We start from the raw sequence: 24,597 nt of genomic DNA on the forward strand, positions 1-24,597 counted from the left end.
TTAAAATGAAACTTAAAACACATCTATGTATTTTGCAATTCAGTACAACTGCCTCATCCGCATGTAAAGATGACTGTGGCCACTTAATGACTTATTTACCAACATAGATATAAATTGTTTTCATTTCTTGAAACAATCTTCTAATGTGGATTTTTTCATGTGTGAAGCCATCAGTTACCTCGAATTCAGATCCTACAACATCCTGACGTACCAACATCAGGAACAGCTCTCAGACTAACAACTGTACTGCTTAGTCAACTAAATCCATTCAAATCAGTCTGGGCCTCAATAAGATAACGAATAACCCTTGTACTTGACTGCCATGCCATATGAAATACCAAGCTTCTACGGTTAAACAAAATCATCTACTCTCAAACTGCACTGGCTCCTAATTCGTAGGCAATGAATTCATTAACTTTACACCATGACAGAACAACTTTTTAACTCCCAGGAATCCCTCATGTTGTCATTAAGTCATGGAGCGCACACAGAGGCTGTTAAATACACACGGAAATTTACCTGAGATAAGACTTCTTCAGGAAGAAGTTGCTCAGGGGGAAGAGTCCACCAGACATCGCTGCCATGTTGTTCCACTAGTTTAATAATGTGCTCAGTGGTCTGGCTATTTTAGGAGGGAAAAGGCAGAATTGCTCAATGAACTACAGTGATTAATACCAAACATTTAAAATTAAGAGACTGCTAAAATAGGGCGCCTGGGAGGCTCAGCGGGTTGGGCTTCTGCCTCCTGGGATCAACCCCCCCCCCCCCCCCCCCCCCCCCCGCATCAGGCCTCTCTGCTCAGCGGGGAGCCTGCTTTCCCCTCTCTCTACCTGCCTCTCTGCCTACTTGTGATCTCTCTGTGTAAAATAAATAAAATCTTAAAAAAAAGAAACTGCTAAAATAAAAAAAGAAAGAGAATAGTATTTTCCCGTATCAGCAGAATATTTTTTCCTATCTTTTCGTCCAAACTTTAGTGGTATTATCTTCAACTACTTGTTTACTTGGCTACAGCTGTCATCTTAAATTCAATATAAATAAAATCAAACTGATCACATGTACCCTTTAAAATAAAAAAGACTTCTTCTGACATCCCTGTTTTAGTTACTGATTTCCCTATTTCTATCAATCTGTTTTCTAACCAGGGATGTATATTCAAAATCTCCTACTTCTCTTCCCTCTCCTTCCAGTGTCCTCTCAAATTAAGACCCCACATCTGTCAATTCTACCTTTGAAATATTACTCAAATTTGCTCTTTTTTCTGTTCTGATGCACTGTTAGTCATACCTCATTGTCTCAATACTAGACTGATGCAGTGGTCTGACTTTTCCTCTATTCTCATCTTTTTTTTTTTTTTAATTTTATTTATTTATTTATTTGATAGAGATCACAAGTAGGCAGAGAGGCAGGCAGAGAGAGAGAGGGAGAAGCAGGCTCCCCGTTGAGCAGAGAGCCCAATGTGAGGCTCGATCCCAGGACCCTAAGATCATGACCTGAGCCGAAGGCAGAGGCTTAACCCACTGAGCCACCCAGATGCCCCTATTCTCATCTTTTTAATTAATTTTTTAAAAAAGATTTGAGAGAGAAAAAGAAGGAGGGCACATGCTCATGGGGGAGAGGGGCAGAGAGAGAAGGAAAAAGGGTCCCAAGCAGACTCCTCACTGAACTCGGGAGCCCCCAGCAGGGCTTGATCTCAAGACCCTGAGATCATGACCACAGCCGAAATCGAGAGTCGGATGCCTGACCACACCACCCAAGCACCCCTCAACTCTTTAATTTAAACCACACATCTTTGATAGGACTGTATTCCTAAAACTGCTTTTATCACACCAATCCCCTTTCTAAAACTTCCAGCGCTTACAGGACCATGTCCAAATTCACCTGCATGAGAGGATATCCAAGCCTATACCCTGACCCTGCCACTTTCTACAAGTACACTATGCATGAGTACTAAAACGTCACGTACAACCATGCCCAAGTACGAAGACGTCTCTAAGTCTTGGTTGTGAACTCTGTTAAGGAAAATTCACTTGCTCAAAAATATTGACTGGGAAGCTCCAATATCTTAGCATTGTTCTAGGATGTGGAAGTACGGCAGGTCTGACGCCTGCACTAACGGAGCTTACACTGGAGCAATCTGAGACACTTACCTCAGAATGCCTGTCAACTAAATGAGATGATCCACGAAAATCAGCATGTGCCCAATGCACAGTAAAAAGCCAATTAATACACATCAAATGAATACTGAAATTGACCATATCTTTGTGAAGATACACAAGTATGAATTATTGAAAAATTAAAATCAGGGAAAATTTATACTGAATTTTCTTATAGGAATAATGTACTTTTCATTTATTATCACAGCTTTATTGACATCACAGTTTCCTTTTGTTGCTTTCCATTGAGTCAGGGGACATATAATGGTCAAGAGCGTGGACCCTGGAACCACACAGCTTTGGTGCAGTTCCCGGCTCTACCACTTACTAGATATGTGACCCTGGGCACAACACTTAACATTTCTGTGTCTGTCTGTAAAATGCAAATAATAACAGCATCATCAAGACAGCTATTACAGATATTAATTAAGCTTATATATAAAATACCTAGAACAGTATCTGGCACATACTAGTAAGTATTATATAAGCATTAGCTATTATTCAAATTGCTTAATTAATTTACCTTTGAAGTCAGGTAAATTTAGACAGTAATTTTGTTAACCCAAACACATGCCCGTATTAATATTTACAGATTAAAATACATAAACTATAGCTAATTTTTGAATTATCTTCCCTTCTACCACTTTCCATTAATGTAAGTAACAGAATTAACTACAGGCCCGTAAGAGTTGGCGTACATGGAAAGAGTAGAGCATAGGAAAAGCTTTATATTCTTTTTTTTTTTTTTTTTTTTGGAAAAGCTTTATATTCTTAATCTGGATCTGCTTCTCAGTAATCAGGACTATGTAGGGCAAATCATTTAACCTCTCTGATAATTCATAGATAGAATGTTTATGAAAAAACCATTGTGGGAAGCAAAAATCAAATGGGTATTATGAATCAGGCTCTCCAAATGGAATTTTTTTTTACCCAAGTTTGTGTACTAGGAAAGACTGAAAAAGTTTAATACTAGCAGCATCTATTTTAAAGAAATTAAAAACGACAACAATGTTAAAATGGGCACAAGTCCATATTTCTTGTAGTCATACATTTTCAATGGACTTTAACAGTAAAGATAAACTTTTGTGATAGGAGACCATAAAAACTTTGTGCAATACCCAGTTATATGACAATATTTAGTTATATATTACTATTTTATATAGTTTTCACGGACATTTTAACAGTAAAGAAAATAGGAATATACTGGAAATGAAAATATGAATAACCTAAAGCTATTTTTCTAGAACAATCCCCTCTATACAGATACTAGGAAAGTGCATTTACATATACACAATTGCAGCACATACAATGTTTGTACCAATTTTGAAACACTCAAAGAATGATTCTAAATATGAGTGTCATTTTGACTTTTTCTCTTACAATGTTATCATTAGACTGTAACTTTAGGTAAACACTAAAATAAAACAGTAAAACAGTTTTAAATGTGCTGGAAATAAATAGATTAAAAAATAAAACAAAAAGCAAATAGTTCAAATTTCATCTTAATTAGGAAATAAGGAAGAGATATGAGGATTAGTAATATCAATCAAAATAAAAGCATCCCGGTGTATACCACACATGGTATTTTCCAAAGCACTTTACGAGTACTATCGATGTGGAGTCAAACAAAAAAATATTTAGTTGCTCCTGACAGGCACACTGTTTGTGCCTTGGGGATCCTTCAGTCAGTCAACAGCCTACAGAAGTGACACAGTTAATGCCAGGCCTTAAAACTGTGTGTCCTAAATCATGGTTCAATTCTCTGCTTACTTCTCCTTTTAGCTTCTCTAACTCATCTATCAAGACCGCCACTGTAATTGTAAATTCACACTTCCGTTCCCTGGCATTTGCTAAACCAAAGGCAAAAAGACTCCTTACCCACACACAGTGAACCCCCAACCCAGAGACGAAGTTAGGGAACCAGTCAGTCTCTGGAGATTACAGTGTTGACAGAACAAGCACCAAGTCCAAAGACCGGATTCTACCTGTGAATTATTAGGTACTGGCAGAATACATCATAGTATTTCTCTGAGCTTCAGTTTCTGTGAACACTGGGAAAAGCTGTCAAAAAGAAGGCTATGTGAAAAATTTTATTCTTAAAAAAGGAAAAGGTCCTAGTATTTTACTCAGTACCTTAAAATTAGAGATGATGCGCATCCATTTTAAAAGACCAAATTCACCTCTAATGAGACCAAGTTCTTTTTTTATATCCCTAAATAGCAGATAATTCAATGAAGTTTTAGAACTCTAACTAAAAATACCAAACAATAAAGAAAGATCCCAATTTTGCAGCTGACAAATGATTAAAGCAACTGCAAAGTTCTACCAAGTTTAGTCAATCAACTCTAGAGTCTAACTAAAATTGTTAGACTAATTTAGTCTAACTAAATTTGTTACAAATATGTTTCTAAAAAAATAAGTTTTTGTTTCAGTGAGGAGGAAAGTCTGATTTCTTCTTTTAGTTTACCTAAGAATACTTGTTACAAATGACATAACCACACAATGTTATCTACACTAATGATTATTTTTTTCATCTTACTTCAAAAAAGCTGTCATAAGTAAAATCACATATTTTATGTAGTGTAAATGAGCCAGTACTTAAAGAATTATGAAACACTTTAAAGAGGGGAGGGCAGAAGCTCTGCCTCATTAACAGAGCAAGGCTCGTAGTATTTAAAGCATGACGAGCTTCCTTACTTTTTATCATGAAATATAAAAAAATGATGTACTAAATGTACTTTAATAAACATTATGTTCTGCCACTCAGTTCTGTTTTGAGATCTTAGAACATTATATTCCTTGTATTTTTGAAAAGAGGAAAAGAAGCTAAAGAGAATTCTGAAGCTAGAGAATAAAAACTGAACAAAATTTATGATAATAGGAATGCAGACTTCAAAGACGGCAGTCTCACAATCCAAACAAATCAAAATTTAAGTACACAGATCTGGTACCACAAAGTGAGAACTTTTCCTTGACTTGTACTCTGATGGTCTGAATGACCCTAAAAAATTATGGCAGAGAATTTTAAAAACAAAATTTTCAAAAAAAAAAAAAATATATATATATACTGGCGACATAAAAACTTGAGGTAACTATCTTACATTGTTAAATAAAGATAAATTTAATGTTAGATCAAACAAATCTGAAAAGATAATTTGGAAAAGAAATACAAGCAAATGCTACACAAGTGCTTAAAAGATAGTCATTATAAGATGTAGCAAAAACCAAATGTCAGGATGGGCTACATTTATTTGATTTTCATACAGAGGGAACTAGGCAATTATTAGGAGCTAAGCGAGCATTTTAACAGCTGCACATTCATCCTTCCAAACTGACTTAGATTATTTCTTTGCATCATCGTGGTCCCTTATAATCAACTGTGTGAGACATCCTTACATATCTATCTTCATACAAAAGACATCAGTCTTGTTTCCTTACGGATAAATATTTTACAAGAATAACTGTTTATAATGAAACGGAGATTATGCTTTAAAAAGTTTTAAAAACAATTTTAAATAATATTGTCTTAAAAATATGTATTTCTTAGTGATATTGAGTATTCTTCAGAAAAAATAGAAGGAAAAAGTCCAAATTTGTCTTTGGAAATTTAAGAACTCTTCCCTTATGATAATAATATCCTATACTTAACACAAACATATAGTTAACTTATAACCTAAAGGTCAGTCTAAATTACTGCTGATAAAAGTGGGTGAAACCATTTATCACAACATAATCTATATACTTCCATTTTAATGCTGTATTTCATAAACCAATAAATCCATCATAAAACTTTGTACTTTGCACGAGGGCATTATCTAAACACATTCATTACATGTCCCTCCTTGGGTTTCAACCAGTGAAAATTCACTAGGCGGTGTGACACTTTAACACCATCCAATCATTCTAGACTTTGTTATCAATGGAGCTAAAGGCTTATTTAGCGTGTTATCAGAAGTTATGCAGCATTAAGATCACTAAGCAAGGAAGAAACTGTTGCTGTCATTTTACTGTTTCCTGTGTTTTGTCTTTATTAAAGGAGAATATTAAGGATTATAAGACAACTTTTCTTCTGCAAGTTACTGGAATAAGAATGAGGTAAGAGGCTAAATGATTCCAATTTATTTACTAAATTTATATATTCAACTCTAGAATACAATGAAATTTGAAGGGGGATTCTATTTTTAGTTTAATCCTATACTTATGTTTGAAAAGCTTTAGGAAAGAATTTTGGAGAAAAATTTTTTAATTTAATGAACATTATAAAATTTTTTCACCAAAAGGTCGTTATTCTTTTTTTTTTTAAAGATTTTATTTACTTATTTGACAGACAGAGATCACAAGTTGGCAGAGAAGCAGGCAGAGGGAGAGGAGGAAGCAGGCTCCCTGCTGAGCAGAGAGCCCGATGACCTGAGCCGAAGGCAGAGGCTTTAACCCACTGAGCCACCCAGGTGCCCCAAGGTCATTATTCTTAACATGAGCAAGAGGTAGTTAAAGCTAGCACACAGGGGCACCTCAGTGAGGCAATCAGTCGAATACCTGACTCCTGATTTCAGCTCAAGTCATGATCCCAGGGTCTTGGGATCAAGCCCCGCATCAGGCTCTGCACTCAGCAGGGAATTTGCTTGGGATTCTTCTCTCTCCTTATGCCACCCCCTTCCTGAACACACTCTCTCTCTAAAATGAAAAAATAAATCTCAAAAAAAAAAACCCCAAAACTAGCACTCAAATTGAACTGGAAATTCCTTGATCGCTTCTAGTAAATTTCTTTTAATTTCCAGAAATCAGGGGCTAAGTTTCCTAAAAGCATGGATTATTGCAATAATACTGTTGAATGGTATAATCATCCAAAACAAACAACTTCTTTTCCTTTCTAGGTGGCGAATGTTCCTAAATTTTACCTTTTTTAATGCTAAAAAGTATTCATCTTTATTAACTAGGAAAAGATTTCTACCTAAATTATAACTGCAGATTCAGAAAAATCAATACTGTAAAGTCTGAAATGGAATTATATCTTTAGCAAATACAAATGCAAATATAAAGTGCAGATGAAAACATTAATTCAAATCAAAACTAAACATCAGAGTTTCAAATCTACCAGTCTCTAAATCTATTTAGAGCATGAAAAAAATCAAGATTTTCTTTTGTGAAAAAAGTATAATTACAATTTTAACTTACAGACTTTCAACCAGAAAAGCAGAAGGAATCTTCTGGTTTGCTTAATGGGGCTATCAAGTGTAACAGCAACTCCATGTGGACTGTGTGCCAATTTCCAGTGGAGATGCTGTTACTTTTGATGGTTACCAACTCACGACAGTAGAAAGATCCAAGAAAGACAGAAAATCATTGTCACTTGATTAACTTGCTTATGGAGGAAAAAAGATAACCTTTCATACTATTTTGAAAAACTGACAAATCATTAAGAATTCATATCCATCTTCTTAAATCAAGTGTCATGTCACATGAAGGACCGGACAACAGAAGATTAGAGTCATCACTTGGAAACGGTGTGCAGGAAAATGACCTATGAATTGACAGACAATTTGGCTAAGTTTGTCTGTCATTTTTGTAGGCCAATATTCTGTATATCTCTTCTACTTCAGAATCAGAATTCAATGAGCATCATGCAAGCAACACAATGGGAGATGCACAGAAAATAATCTGTAACACAAATGTGTGAATATATTGACTATAAATAAAATACACATAACAGCTGATGAAAATTTGTTTGTGTTTTTCTGACAAAGCTCACATTTATTTTGTCTAACTTAGTGACTGCCAGTCGACTTATAACATTTTACTGCCATGATTAAATAATGGTCAAATAATCCAATTTGTTGTTCTTGTTAATATATACTTATGTCCACCTGAATCACTTTGAGGAAATTCCCTAAAAATTCTGTCCTCAAATGGTAAAAAGAGAGAGAGAGAGAGAGAGAGAAACAATGACAATGTCTTATAAACATTCCTTAAAAGAAAACTCCACAGTGTGGAATTTTAAACAATACTTGTGTAAATTTATCTAAACTTTAAGGTATTGAGGTATCACTGGTTCACATCAGACCATGCTCTCAATTACAAGACAACTGAATTACAATTACCAGAACAATGTGAGCAATGGTATTTAGGACAAAGAGCCTTAGCTCTCCAAACTGAAGTAGTAATACTGAAGTAATAATACCGAAGTAGCCTTACAATGACTTCCTGGCCTCTAACCTCCAGTTACTTTTCCTAAAATATATTCTCACTCCTCATGCCAATTTAAAACTTTAAACTACTTCACCCAGTATTCAAGATGCACTACAATTTGCCCCAACCGATCTCACTTGGTGTGTATCTTTCTAAAACCCTCCTCCCAACACCCCACAGTACTTTTACGGTTCCTAGTTAGGTGCTATGCTTCCCCCTCCACGCCCTCAGCTCCTGCTGATCCCTCTACTTGCAAAATACTTTGGCCTGTTTCCTACCTAATCATTAAGCCCCACTCAAATGCTGTATCCTCAAAAGCAAATGAGCTGTTTTATGGTTCGGTGTTTGCCCAAGGCAATGCCTTCAGTTCTTCCCTGAGCCATGTTGCCAGAAGGTGTCAGATCATCCATGAAGAAAAGATAAAATGCGTATTTATTTACTTATTTATTTATATTTTTCTAAGATCTTATTTATTTGACAGAGAGAGACAATGACAGAGGGAACACAACAGGGGGAGTCGGAGAGAAGGAGGTTTCCTGCTGAGCAGGGAGCCCGATGTAGGGCCCGATTCAGGATCATGACCTGAGCCGAAGGCAGACACTTAACAACTGAGCCACCAGGTGCCCTCAAATGGATATTCAAATTGTGAAGGAACTGGGGCTGCTGGGTGGCTCAGATGGTTAAGGGTCCAACTCTTGATTTCAGCTCAGGTTGTGATCTCAGAGTCATGGAACTGGGCCCCACACCAGGCACTACGGTGAGTGGGGAGACTGCTTAAGATTTCCTCTTTCCCTCTCCCTCTGCTTCTCCCCTCCCTTCTCCCCCTCATAGGCATACACACACACACACACACACACACACGCACGCGCGCGCGCGCGCATTTGCGTGCTCTCTCAAATAAATAATCTTTAAAAATAAACAGTAAAGGGGCGCCTGGGTGGCTCAGTGGGTTAAGCCGCTGCCTTCAGCTCAGGTCATGATCTCAGGGTCCTGGGATCGAGTCCCGCATCGGGCTCTCTGCTCAGCGAGGAGCCTGCTTCCCTCTCTCTCTCTGCCTGCCTCTCCGTTTACTTGTGATTTCTGTCAAATAAATAAATAAAATCTTTAAAAAAAAAAAAAAGAAAAGAAAAATAAACAGTAAACTGGAAAGCAACTTTCACACAAAAAAACACTAAGAACTACCTAATATGTGGCTAAGGATGATTTTTTTTAAAGATTTTATTTATCTATTTGACAGAGAGAGATCCCAAGTAGGCAGAGAGGCAGGCAGAGAAAGAGGAGGAAGCAGGCTCCCTGCTGAGCAGAGAGCCCAATGTGAGGCTAGATCCCAGGACCCTGAGACCATGACCTGAGCTGAAGGCAGAGGCTTAACCCCACTGAGCCACCCAGGCACCCCTAGATGATTAAAACAACAAAAAAAACCCAACCCACTTTAATCAACATTTTAAAAAACCCTAAAATACATACAACAATTTTAAAAACCCTAAAGAAACACTGATAATGCTGACAACAAAAAGTAGAACATTTTTGCAAAAATTCTGGTGAACCCCAAAGTAGGGGCACCATTCAATTCTACATCTACAGTCTCTTGAAATCCCCAGTCCTTACTTTCTGGCCTCTACGCCCTCCCTGGATCCTCAAGTGATAAAAGGTAAAAATATTTATCAAAATAGGCTCAAACTTTTTACTCATGTTAAAACATGATTTAGCAAAAATTCCATTTACCAAATTAAAACAAAATTACTCAAAGAAAATGAAAACTTAGGATGTATTCCTAAAAGGAATGATTAATATTCCCCTTTCCATATCTGTTAGTAACAGCAAGACGAAAAACCTCCCTAGTTTACTAGAAGATAAACTAGCCAGCCTATGATCTCACGATGATCTCAAAGCAGGGACCATGTTGATCTTGTTCACTGCCTCAAGAAGAGTCTAGCGTCTACATCAGGAAACAATCTTCTTTCTACCATATAAGCTTTTCTACCCTGAACTGTTGACTATGCCCATGTATTATCTTTTCAAAAGAAAAAGAGAAAGAAAAGAGAAGAAATCGTTGGGAAGTTAAGCATCACTAGAATAAATATAATTTTGTGCATTAAAGAAACATTATAGTTTCTTTAATTTTGAAGATCTATAATTACATAATGCCATTTCTATTAAGAGACAGTAGCTTATGGGCAACTGGGGAACTTAGTCGGTTAAGTGTCTGCTTTTAGCTCAGGTCATGATCCCAGCGTCCTGGGATGCAAGTCCCATGTTGGGCCCCCTGCTCAGTGGGGACCTGCTTCTCCCTCTCTGCTGCTCCCTGTGTTTTGAGCTCTCTCTCTCTCTCTCTTAAATAAATAAACAAAATTTTAAGAAAGAAGAAAGAAAGAAAGGAAGGAAGGAAGGAAGGAAGGAAGGAAGGAAGGAAGGAAAGAAGGAAGGAAGAAAGAAAGAAGAGGAAGGAAGGGAGGGACAGGCAGTAGCCCAAAGTAAGAGAGGGACTCTATTTCCTAAAGAAAAACTGCATACCGGGATCCCCTCCTGAACCCTGTTCATCTTTGGATTCCTGACACCTGACTCTAGCACAATGCTATAGGCACACAGAAACAATGAATTCCATGGAAAAAGTATCAGAGGCTCGCTTCTAAATATCCAGATTGAAAAAGTACAGTTGTTAAAATGTCAACCACATGAAAGCATCTTCTTGAAATTATATTTTACTCCCGTCAATAAGACTGAGTATGTGATTTAACATGTATCACTTCTCAACAGTCCATTTTTCTACTTTTGAAGAAAACACAGCTCACTTTAAAATGCTAAAAATATGTAGAAAGAAGTCTACCTGTTGATCAAGAATTCATCTTTTGTCTTGTGATGAAACACAGGGATTGGAACACCCCAAACTCTTTGCCTTGATATACACCAATATGGCCGTCTGTCCATCGTTTCAACCATGGCATTCAGTGCTGATCCAGGAATAAATTTCACTTTTTTTAACAATTCCTGCAATTGATTCACAAATCAAATCCAGTGAGAGTAAGCAGATCAAATTTTCCAGAATTGCCATGATTTATCCTAATGGTTATTTTGGATGTTTATTCACATGTCTCCCTCCCCATATCCAAAAAGCTAAACTAAAAAACTACAGATTTTAGACCAAATGAAACTAAGTTTAAACAGGGCCACAAAGGATCTAATAAATAACATCTAGAGCAGACTTCACCATGAGAGGATGTGACAAGAAACCATATACTAACTTCCAAGCACCCTAGATCAAAATTGGCAATAAGAAGGTTAGCAGAAGCATTAAACTCATTAAACTGTAGTTAAAATCCATTCAAGCTTGATTTCAATGATAATTTTTAAGTACTTAAAAAATAAGCTACTGTTTTAGGTTAATAAACAAGCATTACAATAGAATCTAATTTCATATAGTATGGTTTACAACACAGAAAACACTCTCAAAATCACAGTTACTCCCCATTTACTTACTCTCTTTCAAGAACTCCTCCTACCTCCAGCCCCACAAAAAGTTGTTTTTTATTTCATTTGTCAATTACCAAAAGATGAATTGTATAGGATAATGTCCAGTATTACTCTCCAGAAAGGCCAAAATACATTATTTCATTTTTGAGAATCTCTATATCCACTAATTAAAGCATTTTTCTATTTCCAGAGTGATTTAAACATTTTCCTCACTTAACCTCAACTACGAGAAATCCTCCCCCTGGGGGCGCCTTGGTGGCAAAGCTGGTTAAAAGTTGGACTGTTGGTTTCTGGTTTTGGCTCCAATCATGATCTTAGTCTTGAGATCAAGCCCCCAGTCCGGCTCTGCACTCAAAGGGGAGTCTGCACAAAACCGTCTCTCCCTCTGCGCCTCCCCACTGCTCACTCCCTCTCTCTGGCCACCTCCCATCCCTCTCTCTCAAATAAATAAGTAAATCTTAAACAAAACAAAACAAAATCCTCCCCAAAAACCCTTTGTAGCACCACCTACTGGCAGAATGGCAACATCTGCAATTCATTTTGATTAAGACTTGCTTTAGGGGGCACCTGGGTGGCTCAGTGGGTTAAAGCCTCTGCCTTCAGCTCAGGTCATGATCCCAGAGTCCTGGGATGGAGCCCCACATCGGACTCTCTGCTCAGCAGGGAGCCTGCTTCCCCCTCTTTCTCTGCCTGCCTCTCTGCCTACTTGTGATCTCTATCAAGTAAATAAATAAAATCTCAAAAAAAAAAAAAAAAAAGACTTGCTTTAAAAATCCAGGAAAAATGAATAGACTGTATATTCGATTTTGTTAAGCAATAACTATTACTTTTATAAACTGGTAACAGTCGCATTGGAATTACATCTAAATAGTCCTTACATTTCAGATACACATGCTGAAATATTTATGGAAGACATAAGGCCTGAAATTTGCTTCAAAATAATCCAGTGGGTAAGGAGTAAAAGATAGGGATGTTAGGAGGAGCAAAGATAAAAATAAAATTGGCTTGGGGCGCCTGGGTAGCTCAGTGGGTTGAAGCCTCTGCCTTTGGCTCAGGTCATGATCCCAGGACCCTGGGATGGAGCCCTGCATCGGGCTCTCTGCTCAGCAGGGAGCCTGCTTCCTCCTTTCTCTCTGCCTGCCTCTCTGCCTACTTGTGATCTCTGTCCGTCAAATAAATAAATAAATAAATAAATAAAATAAAATAAAATTGGCTTAAAGTTGATTAATGTTGAATTTGGGTAATAGAAACATGGAATACATTATTTTGCTTCCACAAAGAGGAACTGAAAATTGTCTATAAAGGACAATTTAAAAAACCACCAACAACAAATACCCGGCTCCAGCTTATTGCATCAAACTTAGATGTTCCTCAATTAAAAAAAAAAAAAAAAATCTGCGCAGAGCTCGAAGTTATTAATCTTAACATCTACAATTAAGGAAAACAAGTTTCACAGGATGAAAAAAAAAAAAATAAAAGAAAAGAAAACAAACAAAAATCAGTCCAGGGGCGCCCGGGTGGCTCAGTGGGTTAAGCCGCTGCCTTCGGCTCATGTCATGATCTCAGGGTCCCGGGATTGAACCCTGCATCGGGCTCTCTGCTCAGTGGGGAGCCTGCTTCCCTTCCTCTCTCTCTGCCTGCCTCTCTGCCTACTTGTGATCTCTCTCCATCAAATAAATAAATAAAATCCTTAAAAAAAAAAAAATCAGTCCATATCACAGTTGCCCACTCTATACAAATACTGAAAATGTATATTGCTTGCATGGCTTCAAATTGCCAGGCCAACAAATAAACCAATTCAATGCGGTTCTACATTAAGATGAAAGATGAAAAAGATCTTCATTATCAGCCTGATTAACAAATAGATATTTGAGCTCTTTCATTCAATAGGATTGTTTGACACACACACACACATATTTATAGTGAATGAAAGAGCTCAAATACATATTAATATTTAAAATACCCATTGTAAAAGTATTTGTTAATTCAAAGCAACAATTTTTCAAACGCATTGCAATTTCAAACTTACAGAAGCACAGGGTTTCTATTTAGAGAGTTTTACCAAATGTTTACAATATGTCAGACACTGTCCTGGAGTTTTATTCACTTAGCCCACAAGGTAGGCATTATTATCCACTCCATACAGATGAGGATACTGAGGTTATAAGAGGTTAAACGACCTCTTAAACTCAGTTCTGTCCTAATTCTATACTACTCTCACTATACAGGCCAGGAAATTTAGACAAGTCCCTTAACCCCTTTACGCCACACATGATGAAGGAACAGAAATCCAAGATCCTTCTAAAACTATAATTTAGTGAAACCAAATCACCAAATCGTCATAGCGGCAATCCCTCCCTTTCCCCAAACCCTACCTCAACCTCACATGCAACTTTTTAACGCTGAAGGAATAAGAACCCAACACTCGCAACAGGATGTCTCTTATACCTTGGCTGTGGCCTTGATATCCGTGATATTTACAAACCACTGCTTGCTGGCACGAATAACCACTGGTTTCTTAGTCCTCCAGTCATAGGGATAGCTGTGTACCAATTTCTCCTCCTTCAACAAATGCTTTGAAGCCTGAAGCATCTTTATAACTTGAAAAAAATCAGTAACAATTTACATTAGATATAATTAAAAAGGACTATGAAAATTCTCCTAATTCCCAGGAGTACTAAACCTGGACCAGCAAGTGCCAGTCATAAGAGTAGCCACTTACAGCTAACAAGTATAATCTAGGAATTTCCTGGCAAAAAAAGAAGAGACTATAAAACCTTACTGAGACTCAAAATTAAGCCATCTCTGTGCTTTTCATTGCAAAGGAAAGATAAATAGGATAATATCTAAAGTTCCACATTTGAAATTCATAGTTATAGTCTTTCATACCATGAATCTTAAAATGGTCTCCAAAAAATCCAGAAGAAACCAGCTACAGTGGACTGAATTTTATCCTCCCAACAGATGTCTTAACCCCTAGCACTTGTGAATGTGACCATATTGGAAACAGGGTCTTTGCAGAGGTAATCAAATTAAGGTGAGGTCACACTGGTTTCGAGTAGGCCCTAAATTCAATAACTAGTGGCCTAGTAAGAGAGGAGGATACACAGAGACACACAAGAGGAAAGGACATGTGACAATGGGGGCAAAGATTAGAGTGATAGAGCCATACAGCAAGGAATGCCAAGGATTACCAGAAGCCACCAGAAGCTAGGAAGAGACAAGGAAATACTTTTCCACTGAACACTCAGAGGGAGCATGGACCTGGCAAAACACTGATTTCAGACTTCTAGCCTCTAGAACCGTGAGAGTAAATTTCTGTTGTTTCAAGCTATTAAATATATGGTAATTGTTAACAGTAGTCCGAGGCAAGTAATATACCATGTTTAATTAGCCTTAGTCTTAGTGTGGGCAAAGAAAAGTCTTCACGGTACCTGGTCCTTGGATCCATAATTATAAAAAGTCAGAGAGCCAAGACAAGGCTGGAGGACCCCTACGATCATAAGACATAAACAATGCTAACATGGGCTTAGTGATTTACAAGGGTTACAAAACAGTAGTGTCTGATACACAGTCAACATCTAGCCTCAAGCTTGATTTCATCCTTCCATAAAACTAACACTGCTGTATCCCTAAAATAATATCACTCGGTGTTGACTGTCCTGCTTTGCTTAACCACAGAGAGCAACTTCAAAGCAAAAGATGACAAAGTCCTAAATTCTGTTTTAAACCATGTGGCAAAATAAAATACAACTTTAGATTTTTGTTTCTAATGAAAGTGTACGATAGAAAGAAGAGCCAGCATAGGCTGCTGCTGGCTCCTTTTCAGAAAATATGTATTTATGATAACAACATACATGACACTCACCCACATCTGTTCCCTCTTCAAGGACAGACTTGTTTTGAAGTTCAGGGCCTGCAACATCTGTGAAAACTCCATCTTCATCCACTAAACAATCCTACAAAGGGTTATTTTCAACAATTAAAGTACCAAAAATTTTATCTTATGACAATCTCCAGCAAAACAATATATTTAAAACATCTCAGTATTGTCTTTCACTACATTGAAAATCTAGGTACTTCTTATGCAGTTAATAAAAATCTATGGATTTATACATTTATATCACAAAAGGCAAAAGGTCTTATTAAAACATATACCACAAGTTTATTTATTTTATTTTTTAATTTTTTAAAGATTTTATTTGTCGAGAGAGAGAGAAGAACAAGCACAGGGGGTGGCAGGCAGAGGAAGAAGCAGGCTCCCCACTGAGCGAGGAGCCCGATGCAGGATTGATTCTAGGACCTTGGGATCATGACCTGAGCCAAAGGCAGACGCTTAACCCACTGAGCCACCCAGCCATTCCATACCACAAATTTAATAAAAAAATAAAACCCTCAATAAAACATTAGCAAACTGAACCTAACAATACATTAAAAAAATTAGAAACCACAATCACTTGAGATTTAGTCCCTGATGCAAGTGTGGCTCAATATTTACAAAACAATCATTGTGATATGTCATATCAAAAAGAGTAAGGATGGGGCACCTGGGTGGTTCAGTGAGTTAAGCCTCTGTTGGGGCACCTGGGTGGTTCAGTGGGTTAAGCCTCTGCCTTCAGCTCAGGTCATGATCCCAGGGTCCTAGGATCGAGCCCTGCATCGGGCTCTCTGCTCAGCGGGGAGCCTGCTTCCTCCTCTCTCTCTCTGCCTGCCTCTCTGCCTGCTTGTGATCTCTCTCTCTGTCAAATAAATAAATAAAATCTTAAAAAAAAAAAAAAAAGAGAGAGAGAAAGGATTAAAAAAATGTTCATTTCAACAGATGCAGATAAAGTATTTGACAAAGTACAACATCCATTCATGATAGAAAAAAAAAGAAAAAAAACCCCACTCCCTGCAAAGTAGGTTTAGAGGAATATATCTCAATAAAGTTCTTATATGAAAAACCCAGAGCCAACATCATATTCAACAGGGAACAACTAAGAACTTTCCCCCTAAGGTCAGGATAAGACAAGGATGTCCACTCTTACCACTTTTACCCAAAGTCCTATTTTCAGCAATTAGACAACATAAAGAAACAAAAGGCATCCACACTGGTAAGAAGTAGAACTCTCAGATGACATGATATTATATATTTAAAAAAAAAAATCCTGGGGCCCCTGGGTGGCTCAGTGGGTTAAAGCCTCTGCCTTCGGTTCGGGTCATGATCCCAGGTTCCTGAGATGGAGCCCCACATCAGGCTCTCTGCTCAGCAGGGAGCCTGCTTCCTCCTCTCTCTCTGCCTGTCTCTCTGCCTACTTGTGATCTCTGTTTGTCAAAAAAAAAAAAAAAATCCTTAAAGACTCCGCCAAGAAACTACTGAAACTGATAAATGAGTTCAGTAAAGTCACAGGATACAAAGTGAATGTACAAAAATCTGCTGCATGCCTATACACTAAAAATGAAGCAGCAGAAAGTGAAATTAAGAAAACAATCCCATTTACAATTATACCCAAAACAATAAACTATCTAGGAATAAACTTAACCAAAGAGGTGAAAGACCTGTACTCTGAAAACTATAAAACACTGATGAAAGAAATTCAATATGACATAAAGAAATGGAAAGACATTCTATGCTCATAGGTTGGAAGAACAAATATTGTTAAAATGTCTATACTACGCAAAGCAATCTACAGATTTAATGCAATCTCTATCAAAATATCAACACCATCTTTCACAGAATTAGAATAAACAATATTAAAATTTGTATGGAACCATAAAAGACCTCAAACAGCCAAAGCAATCTTGGAAAAGAAAAACAAGCCCTAAATATAAGACCTAAAACCACAATACTCTTTGAGGAGAGCACAGACAATAATGTCCTGACTTTGGCCATAGCAACATTTTTCTAGATATGTCTCCCAAAACGAAAGCAAAAACAAACTACTGGGACTATATTAAAATAAGTTTCTGCATATTGAATCAAGACTAAAGGGCAAACTACGGAATGTATCTCACAGAAGGTTAGTATCTAAAATACATAAAGAACTTACAAAACTCAACAACACATGAATTCAAAGAGATAAATGCACCCCATGTTTACTGCAGCATTATTTACAATAGCCAAACTATGGAAGCAGCCCGAATGCCCATCAATCGATGAATGGATAAAGAAGATAGAGTGTACACACACACACACACACACACACACACCCCACGGAAATATTATTCAGCCGTAAGAAAGAATGCAATCTTGTCATATGCAACAACATGGATGAAGCTGGAGAATGCCGGGTTCAATGAAGTTAGTCAGTCAGAGAAAGACAAATACCCTATGATCTCACTCATGTGTCTTTGTATTTTGGAGGGTAAATACCCAGTAGTGTGATTACCAGAATATAAGGTAGATCTATTTTTAACATTTTGAATACACTTATAATGAGGAAAAATAAAATAAATTTTGGAAAAGTAAAATATACTAAAAATATCTTTAACTCAGTCTTTATTAATTTCTAGATCCATGACAATGTACATACATCATGCTGACTTTGGGATGCATCCTTAACTAAATGGGAAAACTTCCCATTTTTCCCATAATTGGCATGTATAACATAAATTTAGAAATGTCTATTTAGGGGTGCCTGGATGGCTCAGCCGGTTAAGTGTCTGCCTTCGGCTCGGTCATGATCTCAGGGTCCTGGGATGGAGCCCCGCATCGGGCTCTCTGCTCAGCAGGGAGCCTGCTTCTCCCTCCCTCTCCCTGCTGCTCTGCCTACTGGTGATATCTCTCTCTCTCTCTCTCTCAAATAAATAAATAGGGACGCCTGGGTGGCACAGTTGGTTAAACGACTGCCTCAGGCTCAGGGCGTGATCCTGGAGTCCCGGGATCGAGTCCCACATCAGGCTCCCAGCTCCATGGGGAGTCTGCTTCGCTCTCTGACCTTCTCCTCGCTCATTCTCTCTCTCACTGTCTCTCTCTCTCAAATAAATAAAATAAAATTTAAAAAAAAAAAAAAAAAAACTTCAAATAAATAAATAAATAAACCTTTTTTAAAAAAATGTCTGTTTACTTTAAAAAATAAAAACCAAACTGTTCTTTTCAATTAGTAAAACCTATTTGCCATTTTTCAGGAACTAAAAGTAATTTGTCTATATGAATTAGTATTTTGAAAGAAAAAAACTGTCCCGCTTAATATGTATTTTTCAATTCTAACTTTGTGCTGACTTTGTGTTGGGAAACTCTTTCTCAACTAGTATGAATTAATGAGGCATTAGAGGACTGAACAAACAAACACTTCATAACTTAATTGTAACAAAGATGATGGCTTATCACCCGCAAATAAAGGTGCTAGTTAGGACTTACCACCTTAATTCTACAGAAGCAGTATTTAAAAAGGAAAAGAAGAGGCAAAGTACCGTGGGCAGGTTGTGCTGAGAAGCCACACTGTAATCTTCCATACCGTGAGCTGGGGCTGTGTGAACCAACCCTGTTCCTTTGGTCATGGTCACATGATTTGCCGGTAAAAGAGGAGAGTCTTTATGGGGAGTTAAAGGATGAGCACAAGTACCAGTTTCCAAATCTACACCTGCGGGGAAAGAAAACCATAATTAAGACTTACTTTACCTGACAACCCGCTCCCTCTTCAACAGAACAACAGAACAGGAAGTGAAAGGTGCAGGATCTGGAAGGACCCTCCACGTCCCCCTTTTACTTGTACTGGGACCTTTAGGAATCTGTAATACGTGGATAATTACAATTCCTCTCTCAGAGGCTTGCCATGAAGATAAATGGAGGTAAAGCATTTTATGTATGTTGGGCCCTTAGCACAATACCTGCCACACAGTAAATGATTTAAAATATTAGCAACTGCTGTAACAGGTAACTCCAATGGGCCCAAGAAGATTTCTCTAATTTTCTCTAAATTATATATGGCTTTTGGAACATAAGGACAAAGAAGTTGTAGATCAAGAGGTCAATGACCAGTAAGTTATAACACTATCTTTGTTGTTGTTTTTCATGTTACCCTAAAAGGTAAGAGATAATAAATCATACCTAACAGTCACTAGGTACCCGGGGTACACTGGACTCAACATAAATTCTTACTTCATCTTCATAATATCACAAAACACCTAAGATTATCTGCATTTACAAATCAGAAAACAAGAAAATGTAGGCAATGTGCCTGAGGTTACATGGCTAATAAATGACTGAAATCAACTTCCAGGGCAAGTATGACTCAAATGTTCCATCTAACTCCAGCGCCTCTAATCATGTATCATACCCATCATCAGTTTTTCTACACCATTAGTAATGTTTCCCACCTTTACTACTTCTTGACTTGGGTTCTATACATTTCTTTCACATATTGTAAAAATAACAAAAATAAATAAGTCTCCAAACTTCAAAAAGATTACCTGGCTCTACCTATACATTTACCAACATGTACTAAGTAAGTATGTTATCATATCTACTCTTCTTCAATAATTAAAGAAATGCCAATGGCCCCTTTACTCCTAAGATCTTCCCCACAAATCATCCTTCATTTTCCCAAACTAAATAATATTAACTTAAAAAAAAAATCTGTCCTCATAGAGGAATGCCTCCACTTTTATAATCCTCTTTTCAAGCTGTAGAGCAATAAAAAGTAACCCATTCAATATCACTAGAACAACAAAAATCTTGTAACTTTGACATTTCATAGATAACTCTGTTGCTGATTTCATTTTGGTTAAAATAGCACAGTGAGTAAAAGGCTTGAGAAAAACTAACAATCCCTTTTAACTGATAACAGGGAACTCCCTTTTCTGAAAAAAATCACAAGCTCTTCTCGCTGGTTGACTTGGATGACTTGGCACTTTATTTCTTCTATTTCAAATACCTGAGTTACTAGGAAAAAACTTGAATACTTCAGGATGCATTTTTTCCAAGATAATTCATAATGCTGTTAAAGAAGAAAACCGTCAACACTGATTTTTAGAGATATCTACTGTTTACTTTTCACTGATTACTTTCTCTAAATTAGATTCATAAGTAAGGCCAGTCCCCATGACCCTATGTTGTACTTTTCATGGATTTTTAGTATGGAAATTAAAGGGTCAGGGTGAAGTAAATTTCATGTATTAACTATCCTTTATCCCCATACTTAATGTATCTACCACTTAATACCTTCCCTCACCTCCCAACAAAGATCTCTTAATGATAGGGACGCCTGTGTGGCTCAGTTGGTTTAGCGTCTGCCTTCAGCTCAGGTCATGATCCCAGGGTCCTAGGATTGAGTCCCACATCGGGCTCCCTGCTCAGCAGGGAGCCTGCTTCTCCCTCTGCCTGCTGTTCCCCTCTGCTTGTGCATTCTCTCTCTCTGTTAAATGAATTTAAAAAAATCTCAAAAGGGGCTCCTGGGTGGCTCAGTGGGTTAAGCCTCTGCTTTCGGCTTGGGTCATGGTCTCAGGGTCCTGGGATCGAGTCCCGCATCAGGCTCTCTGTTCAGCAGGGAGCCCGCTTCCTCCTCTCTCTCTCTGCCTGCCTCTCTGCCTACTTGTGATCTCTGTCTGTCAATAAATAAATAAAATCTTTAAAAAAATAAAAAATTTTTAAAAAATTTAAAAAAAATTTAAAAATCTCAAAAAAAAAAAAAGAACTCTGAGTGAACAATAAAAAACGATTTGTATCTTTCTAGAAAGACAAATCTATTCTACACAAATTATTCCACTTTAGCTGTTCAAAATTCCTACTACTTAACAAGTAATAAGCTAACTGTCACCAATTTATTTTGCTACATATGAGAAGTGTATCTACTCCTCTGAAATGCAGTGGCTCAAAATGGCAACCTAATGATTCTCTGACAGTAATAATCTGAAACAATTACACAATCCAGAAAGCTGATCTTAAAATTTTACCTGAGCACTCTCAAAAACCTTGTGAGAATGCCAATCAGCTTCTACATCAACATCTAACTTGTCAATGAAGTCTATAACTTCTGCGCTTGAAAAAGGGGTTGGAGGGGGTTTGGAATAAAGAATATACCAGATCCTCTAACCTACTTATTGTACCAATAAGGATCAAATAGTATTAAATATCAAACATTTTGTAGCTTCTTTCCTGTTTTTGACATAAAACCCTTTTTATATTTGTTAAGATTACTTAACCTTCTAACTGGCTTGTATCTGAAATGATATATTTAGAGGGCTTCTCAATTTAGCTAGGCAATCCTTCCATTTTGGGGTGTGTCTACTTATTCTACTCATGTGTTTTTTTAAAATATATTTATTTATTTTAGAGAAAGAGAGAGAGCACACGCAGAAAGAGGAGAGGCAGAAGAAGAGAGAATCTCAAGCAGACTCTGAGCTGAATGTGCAGCTTGACTCAGGGCTCGATCTCACACCCCTGAGATCCAGACACGAGCCAAAACCAAGAGCTGGACACTTAACCAACTGAGCCACCCAGGTGCCCTGTGATTTTTTTTTTTTTTTAAGTAAAAAACTCAAGAAATTCAAAGATGTATGATCCCTAAAGATCAAAGGTGATTTTAAAGTTCCCTAGATTTTTTTTTTTTTAAAGATTTTATTAATTTATTTGACAGAGAGAAATCACAAGTAGATGGAGAGGCAGGCAGAGAGAGAGAAGGAAGCAGGCTCCCTGCCGAGCAGAGAGCCCGACGCGGGACTCGATCCCAGGACCCTGAGATCATGACCTGAGCCGAAGGCAGCAGCTTAACCCACTGAGATTTTAATAATTATATTTCAAAACCAGTCAATACTTTAGAAGTCCCAAATTACAGACTAAGGATTCTTCTGATAGAAGTGTATCTTTAGAATAATTCTCAGAATTTACTAAGTTTCCTCATTAAAATCATATACCAATGGGGCGCCTGGGTGGCTCAGTGGGCTAACCCTCTGCCTTTGGCTCAGGTCATGATCTCAGGGTCCTGAAATCGAGTCCCGTATTGGGCTCTCTGCTCAGTGGAGAGCCTACTTCCCTTCCTCTCTCTCTGCCTGCCTCTCTGTCTACTTGTGATCTATGTCTGTCAAATAAATAAATAAAATCTTTTTATAAATAAATAAATAAATAAAATAAAATCATATACCAAAAAATATATATTTATTTCCTTGTACTTTTTATTAAATCAGATAAAGGTTTTTAGTGATTTAATTTTGAATAAAATTTTAAAAGGATATTTGTACATTCTACATTGTTCAAACGACATTTACCTAATTTTAATTGGATATTTGCCAAAAATACTGTTGTGCTTCTGTCAGTGTTCATATTTTCTATATTCCTATCATGTTTAATATATATTTTCCTTTACTATAATCAACGTAAAATATATTCTAGAAAGGTAGAGGCCATATCTGTTTTGATTCACAATGCAAAATATTCAGCAAAGTAGTAAACTCAAATCAAATGGATATACTGATAATTGTGATGGTCAGAATATCTGTACACCTTTACCTGAAAATGTTGAAATAACCTCAAATGTTGTTTCCAAAGCAGAAGCAACAGCTGTTACTTTATCTGCAGCAAGTATGTACAGATCTCCAGATTTGGAACATTTCACAACAGCATACCTAAAATAAAATTTTAAGAGAAAATTACTAATAATGAAAAAAGAAAGGCCACAGATAATATTTTTAAATGTTTTACATCATTTTGGAAAAACAAATTGCATGATCAAAAAAGCACTACTTTCAAAAAACTTCATCTGTTACTTTTTTTTTTTTTTTAAAGATTTTATTTATTTATTTGACAGAGATCACAAGTAAGCAGAGAGGCAGGGAGAGAGAGAGAGGAGGAAGCAGGCTCCCCGCCGAGCAGAGAGCCCGATGCGGGGCTCGATCCCAGGACCCTGAGATCATGACCTGAGCCGAAGGCAGAGGTTTAACCCACTGAGCCACCAGGCGCCCCAATCTGTTACATTTGTTTCATTTTTCTTTTCTTTTCTTGTAAAGATTTTTATTTGAGAGAGTGAGCAAGACAGCACAAGCCTGGATAGGGCGATGGTGGGAGATGAGAGAGAAACAGACTCCCCACTGAGCAGGGAAACCAATGTGGGGCTCAATCCTAGGACTCTGGGATCGTGACCTGAACTGAAGGCAGAAGCTTATCTGACTGAGCCACCCAGTCGCTCCATATTTGTTTCGCTTTTCAAAAAAGCTGGAAATGATGTCTTCAGTGGAATCATTTCTTTTTTTAAAAGATTTTATTTATTCATTTGACAGAGAGAAAGAGAGATCACAAGTAGGCAGAGAGGCAGGCAGAGAGAGGGGAGGAAGCAGGCTCCCCACTGAGCAGAAAGCCCAATGCGGGCTCGATCCCAGGACCCTGAGATCATGACCTGAGCCGAAGGCAGAGGCTTTAACCCACTGAGCCACCCAGGTACCCCTTCAATGGAATCATTTAAAGCTTAATAAAATCTATGAACATCACAACTAAATTATAACTCACTAAATTTTAAGAGAACGATGACATGAAATAAATCCAAAATAATGCTAATGATGGAATCAACCTATTTGTGGATAAAACAAAAAATACAGGGGGGTGAGGTTATGGACATTGGGGAGGGTATGTGCTATGGTGAGTGCTGTGAAGTGTGTAAACCTGGCGATTCACAGACCTGTACCCCGGGGATAAAAATATATTATATGTTGATTAAAAAAAAATCAAAAATTAAAAAAAAAAAATACAGTGATACACTTACTTTGCATCTGGCATATAACAAACAGCTTGATTGGCTGGAATTGTCCAAGGCTGGGTGGTCCAGATTAAAACACTAACAGGAGATGAACCATCTGTGAAAATAAAATTGCAAATATG

At 37.4% G+C, this 24,597-nt stretch overlaps 1 protein-coding gene across 1 annotated transcript in view; it reads right to left on the bottom strand.

Moving 5' to 3' along the window:
- IARS2 (isoleucyl-tRNA synthetase 2, mitochondrial) overlaps positions 1–24,597 on the bottom strand; it is a 55,734-nt gene that overhangs the window by 20,340 nt on the left and 10,797 nt on the right. Inside the window, exons 7-13 of the mRNA XM_044266810.1 lie at positions 24,482–24,572; positions 23,236–23,351; positions 19,203–19,372; positions 15,679–15,769; positions 14,259–14,410; positions 11,167–11,327; positions 520–622 (exon numbers count right to left, since the gene is read on the bottom strand). Of these exons, the coding sequence (XP_044122745.1) occupies positions 520–622; positions 11,167–11,327; positions 14,259–14,410; positions 15,679–15,769; positions 19,203–19,372; positions 23,236–23,351; positions 24,482–24,572 (884 nt within the window). The remainder of the gene's footprint in view (positions 1–519; positions 623–11,166; positions 11,328–14,258; positions 14,411–15,678; positions 15,770–19,202; positions 19,373–23,235; positions 23,352–24,481; positions 24,573–24,597) is intronic.

This window comes from Neovison vison, chromosome 10, assembly GCF_020171115.1.
Source record: "Neovison vison isolate M4711 chromosome 10, ASM_NN_V1, whole genome shotgun sequence".
NCBI lineage: Eukaryota > Metazoa > Chordata > Mammalia > Carnivora > Mustelidae > Neogale > Neogale vison.